The 6,544-nt window shown below is 36.3% G+C and overlaps 1 protein-coding gene across 1 annotated transcript in view; it reads left to right on the plus strand.

Annotated features, from left to right (window-relative positions):
* Window positions 1–2,821: 2,821 nt before the first annotated feature.
* The window catches only part of LOC143897825 (uncharacterized), a 187,040-nt gene continuing 183,317 nt past the window's right edge, over window positions 2,822–6,544 (plus strand). The window contains exons 1-3 of the mRNA XM_077406754.1: window positions 2,822–3,263; window positions 4,169–4,647; window positions 5,099–5,299. Of these exons, the coding sequence (XP_077262880.1) occupies window positions 3,056–3,263; window positions 4,169–4,647; window positions 5,099–5,299 (888 nt within the window). The 5' untranslated portion in view covers window positions 2,822–3,055. The remainder of the gene's footprint in view (window positions 3,264–4,168; window positions 4,648–5,098; window positions 5,300–6,544) is intronic.

Consider the following 6,544-nt stretch of genomic DNA (forward strand, 5'->3'; position numbering starts at 1 on the left):
ACGAGCGTCTGCTCACGATTGCTAGGCTAGCGGAGTATCGGCTGAACGCACCCAATGTAGGACACGTAGATATCGAATTCGAGGTATTAATACATGTAGACACTGAAAACTACGAAGCGCACTATGTGGACCTCGTCATCGGCAACTTGGAACACGTGGCCATCGAATTCAAGGTATTAATACACCTGTACACCGAAAACTATAGAGCGCGCTATGTGGACCTCGTCATCGGCAACCTGGGACACCTAAACATTGAATTCAAGCTTGATTCATAAGAATCGACTTAAAATTCCCTAGCGGCAGAATTAGAATTATGTCATGACATAATAAAAATCGCTGAATTAAAATTATGTCTAGACATAATAAGAATTGGACAAAAATTATGTCTAGACATAATAAAAATTGGATGAATTAAAATTATGTCTGACGTAAAAATAACCTCGAAAAAAACAAAGTGGTAGTATTATACCTCCAAATAGCTTTATCCTGTACATACTGTTTATAAAATGCGTAATATACTACAAAAAGGCGTGATATCCGCACAAAATTACCTTTTTTAAAAAAAGGTAAAAAAAGGCGCCAAGTACACGTATAGTAGTGTATATGTTGTTACCTAAAAAAAAATGAAAGTGGTAGTATTATACCTCGAAAAAACCTAAGTAACAAGTGGTAGATTTTTATATCTCGAAAAATCTCGAAAAAATCTAAGCAGTAGTATCTTTATTTCCGAAAAATTATAACCCAAGTGATACACGTCACAAAATTATGTTACCTTATCAAAAAGAAGAGTCGCGCTTCAAGTGATCTATTACAATTACAAAAAAGAAATGATATCTCTTTAAATTAGAGCGCCAATTACAGAGAGAACATGTATATTGCCTCAAAAAATAATTTTTGCATTACTTTGAAAAATCTTTACATTGTGTCAATTAGAAAAGAATGTTTGATAACAATTTTATAAGATTAAAAAATTTTATTTAAAAATTTAACAAGGAAATACAAGATATTTAAATACAAAGTTTACATGTGTAGTTTTTAATGGTCACAAAGAATTACAGAGGTAACAGTACAAAATACAAATATTTTATTAAAATATTTAATCCAACGAAGGAATACAATTTGTATTTAAATATAAAATTTATATATGTATTTTTCAATAGAATAAAATATTTAATCACAAAGAATTACAAAGGTAACAGTACAAAATAAAAATATTTTATTAAAATTCATAAATTTTTCTTGTAAAAAAACTTGGCGCTGTTAGACCTCGAAATTTTAAATAAATAAATAAACTTATTCTATACTTAATTATAAGCCGCATTATCCGCCGTCCCCGTCGTCACGCACACCCATATTATTCACTCCCACATCCACGCTGATAATCATTTAATATTACTCCCATCGCATTTTTCTCTGAATTATTTTTATTTACTGTTGTCCTTATTTATTTAAAATTTCGAGGTCTAACAGCGCCAAGTTTTTTTACAAGAAAAATTTATGAATTTTAATAAAATATTTTTATTTTGTACTGTTACCTTTGTAATTCTTTGTGATTAAATATTTTATTCTATTGAAAAATACATATATAAATTTTATATTTAAATACAAATTGTATTCCTTCGTTGGATTAAATATTTTAATAAAATATTTGTATTTTGTACTGTTACCTCTGTAATTCTTTGTGACCATTAAAAAATACACATGTAAACTTTGTATTTAAATATCTTGTATTTCCTTGTTAAATTTTTAAATAAAATTTTTTAATCTTATAAAATTGTTATCAAACATTCTTTTCTAATTGACACAATGTAAAGATTTTTCAAAGTAATGCAAAAATTATTTTTTGAGGCAATATACATGTTCTCTCTGTAATTGGCGCTCTAATTTAAAGAGATATCATTTCTTTTTTGTAATTGTAATAGATCACTTAAAGCGCGACTCTTCTTTTTGATAAGGTAACATAATTTTGTGACGTGTATCACTTGGGTTATAATTTTTCGGAAATAAAGATACTACTGCTTAGATTTTTTCGAGATTTTTCGAGATATAAAAATCTACCACTTGTTACTTAGGTTTTTTCGAGGTATAATACTACCACTTTCATTTTTTTTTAGGTAACAACATATACACTACTATACGTGTACTTGGCGCCTTTTTTTACCTTTTTTTAAAAAATAAATACTAACGTAAAAGAAAAAAATGTTGACAACTATTCACAGTTCATGAAGAAGTAGGATACTTTTATCTCTAGTATTTCGTTAGTACAATTCGCGATTGAATATCATTAGCTAACAAGACATACATAAAAAGTTACATTTTTTATACGTATAAACAATCTCCTTGGAAGTCGTAATGGCGTAACATCGTTTCACCAGTTTCCCCGAACCTTCCGGATCTATTTGGATTGGAAGCTACTTATGTAATCGTAACGCACGTGCGTGTCGCCGATATACACACAGGCACGTGGCACACAATAATACCGATTGTTTGGTGGCGCGCGCGCGTGTGTGTGTGTGTGTGTGTGTGGCCCGTGGAATCTGGAATCCCGACGTGGCGACGCGATTGACAGATGAAAGTCGAGCCGCCGGCCGGCGATCGTACCCCTACGTTCCCCCTGGGAGCCGGAGGAAGCGAAATAGCGAAGTGCCGCGGGGCGCGGGCGGAGAGGAAGGACGGGACGGGAGACGAAGGCAAATTCTATCCCTTCCACGCCAAATTGTCCGCCAATCCCGATACATCCGAATTTATTTTGTCCCACCTCGACGAGCGCATAATCGGGCATCGGGATCGGGATCGGGCTTATCCGATTCGGCTCGTCTTCTCGCCGGGCTGGCCGGGCAGGATCAGTTCCTCCGGTTCCTTGCATCGCGACAAATAAATCGATTTTACAATTATCACGCGGTCCCGCATCGACGCGCAGAACAATTATATTATGCATATGTACGTTTATACGTAAGCATATATACATATACATACGTATGCATATATGTATATATCGAGATCGTTCTGAAGCAGCTGATATATCGATTTATATTGATCGGGATTGTGTGTGGAGATGGAGAGCGCTAAATCAAGGGATGGCCGCAAAGGAAGTAACCGGAGGAGAGGCGGCAGGAAGGAAGAAAAGCGCGAGCTTCGGCGGATGAAGAACGCGAAGAGCGAGGAAATCGCGTCCTGGCCGCAGTTCTCCGTCGCCGATATCGAGAACGCCGTGGGCATCGGCGAACAGGAGGCGTCCCTGGATCTGGAAAATTTCAACAACGGTAAGTCGAGGTTGTGCTGCTTTGTTCTTCTTCTTTTTTTCGTCTACGTCAATTAGAGAGCGCGTGCTTTTTATTCGCACGGAATATTTATGGACGCACGCCTGGGGCACTTCGAGGTAGCGTTTGTTAATAAAAACAGATCATTTTCGGACAAACCAGATGTGTGTTTTATGTCATTGTAAATTAACAAGGTAATGATATTCTGAAATTGTTACAATTGCGAACTGCCAGAGGTCGAAGGGAAAGTAATGAAAAATCGACGGAGGAAAAGGAAGAGATCCGCTTGTTTCCAGAAGTTTCTTATTTACACTGTTTTCGCATTCCCGGTCGACGTCTCTTTCGTTCTTCATTAGTTCTTCATTCGAAGTGTTTTTCATTATATAGACTCGATCGAATTAAAATGTGCCTTCCAGAATAGCATTTCATGAACGAGTATGTACAATAATGTGCGCGTTAGTTCGAGCAACGTTTCTCCATAGATACAGTGACGCAGTATTTATTATTATCTAGTACATCGTACCGCAACACAAGAGAATCGCCTATTCAACACATTGTATACAAGCCGTTTCATATCTCATTAAAGTTATGGTTATGGAAAAAAAAAATTGTCATTTTTTTATATTTGTGCGTTTCTAAGATATCTAAATTTATTCCATTTTAATCTCAAAAGCAATAATTGCATTGTTATCGAAAACTCATTTTTTTTCCATTGTTTTTAAACAATATTACTAATTTCTAAGATAATGGTTGCATATATTTATGCCTATAAATTGATATGGTTCTCCGGATATCTCTCTCAAATATTTCTTTAACGTAAAAAGAAGTCAATATTCTTTTCTATTGAAATTTATCTCTATGTGTACTACTGATATATTACATTTATATCTTCAATAATGTATATACAGGAAGTGAGAGGATCAACGTGAAGCCGTCGCTTATGTGTCCCGCTTTACGACGGCAATTGCAAACGCACAAGAACGTCCTTCGGCTTCTGCACGAGCACAAGCTGGCCTCCACGCAGATCAACGGACAGAGGATCCTCAGCATCCAGCCGATGCGCTGGAGCGGGCCGACCCCCGGCATAGACTGCGAGATCTTCGTCGGCCGGATCCCGAAGACGATCTACGAGGACACCCTGTACCCGTTGTTCAAAATGGTCGGCGAGGTCTTTCAAATTCGGCTGATGGTCGACATGGCCGAGCTCACGAGGGGATATTGCTTCATCATGTATACAAATCCGGAGGACGCGGCGCGCGCCATCGCCGAGCTGGACGAGTACGAGATCTCGCCGGGCAGGAAGATACGTGTCCTCGCGAGCGTCAACAAATGCAAGCTCTACGTCGGTCCCCTACCGTGGCACATCGGGTCGGAGGAAGTCGTCAGAGTAAGCCTTTTAGTCGTCTTTTATTATAATTTACGTCAAAACAACAGTATATAATTTTATTTATAATTTTATATGCCGTTTATTTTGATGTGCATATTTTAATGCGCGTGCACGCATGTGTATATTGTGTATTTTCATTGTGCTTTCTATATCGCGTGGCACATGAAATTATAATTACAATTCTGTCTTATTTGGCGTGAATTGCAGATGATATAAAGTGGGCAAGTAACATTATTTATGAATAATTAAAGTTTTTTGTGGAAGTTGCATATTTTTTTTAGTAACTTCTCCAAAGATATAAAAGATTGCTTTGAAAAAAGTAGGTTTCACTTTTTATTCCTTTTTTCATACTGAATGTATTATTACGTAATACCGTAATTTCTCTAAATTAATACACGCATGTTGACTCGATTAATTCTTATTCTGGTTTTTTTTTTCATTATGCAATTAGGTGATTTATGCGTCAGCATGGGATATCGAGTACGTATCTATCTATCGATTTCCGAATCATGACGCGGCCTATGCTATAGTTTCCTTCAAATCGCATCGCAACGCAGCCTTGGCGAGACGAAAATTGAGGCCTGAAAGGCTCTTCAAATGCAACGACGTGCACGTCGAATGGGCGCGTGTCGATTGGAATCCTTCTAACGTGGTGAGCAGGAAATTTATAATTATAACTTTTATTTTTCCAATGAACAAAAATGATATCAGATTTCAACGATCGAAATTGAAGCACTTAATTCTACTCCAATTTTTTGCGAGTCTGCTTTTTCGACCGATTTTTATTTGAAAATCAATCATCATTTTTTTTATTAAATTTACGTGCGTGGTAATTTTCATGAATTCAAAATAGTCACGATTTATTTCAAGTTTCTTACGATTATAATTCGATATAAATCCTTTTGCACTGCTTCAATTTAAGTTGTAAGAACGAAGAGGGACAATAATGAATTACGATAAGATTTATAGAATTTTACTTTTTTCGTTGAACTGTACGTCATATTGGGATGCGCATGTCATTGTTATTGCCTTGATTAAAGTGCCGGAACGATGAATTCCTGCCGAACAAAGTCCAATTAGCAGGTGAAAGATTTGAAATAAAAATCTTATAAAATGTATTGTTATCGTCGTTTAGTCAGCTCCGAAATATCTAGTTTGAATTATATCCTGCCATGCGTATTGTCACTTAATTTTATTTCTTTTTTGGGACTGTTCAATTTATATTGTATATAAAACATATACCTGTGAAAGCATGCAATTTGACGTAAACTCTGAATTAACGCCTATAATTTTTTCTTCTTTTTTTATTTGTCTGAAGAGGCTGCAGCCCCAAACTGCTCACTTGGAATCAGCACTATAGCGTTACTAAGGCTGCATTCCGATATTCACTGTCAGTACTGAAAATCTATAGTTTACGTGACGTAAAATACAGAAAAATATATATTTTCAGTACTGACAGTGAATATCGCGGAACGCAGCCAGTAAATATCGCAATGCAGCCATAGGCCGGTATTCATAGTCGGTTCTTGTATTTAAGACCGTCTTAAGTACAATCTTAAGATGTCATTAACCAATCACAGAGCCGTATTAGCATCTTAAGATATTACTTAAGACGGTCTTGAAATAAGATCTGATTATGAATATACCGGCCATAATTTCATTGTTAATTTGTTGCTGCGTTCATTCGTTGCTTGCATTCATTCGTTGTTGGGTTTATTTGTCGCTTCGTTTACTCGTTGCCGCGTTCATTCGCCATCGCGTTTATTGAGTTCATTCATGTAATTAACGGGCGGTGCGGCGGTTATTCATAGTCGGATCTTATTTCAGGACCGTCTTAAGTAATGTCTTAAGTTGCTAATACGGCCATTTGATTGGTTGGACGGAGTCTTCAAATATA

Source organism: Temnothorax americanus, unplaced genomic scaffold, assembly GCF_048541705.1.
Source record: "Temnothorax americanus isolate GAGA-0224 unplaced genomic scaffold, ASM4854170v1 Scaffold21, whole genome shotgun sequence".
NCBI classification, from domain to species: Eukaryota; Metazoa; Arthropoda; class Insecta; order Hymenoptera; family Formicidae; genus Temnothorax; species Temnothorax americanus.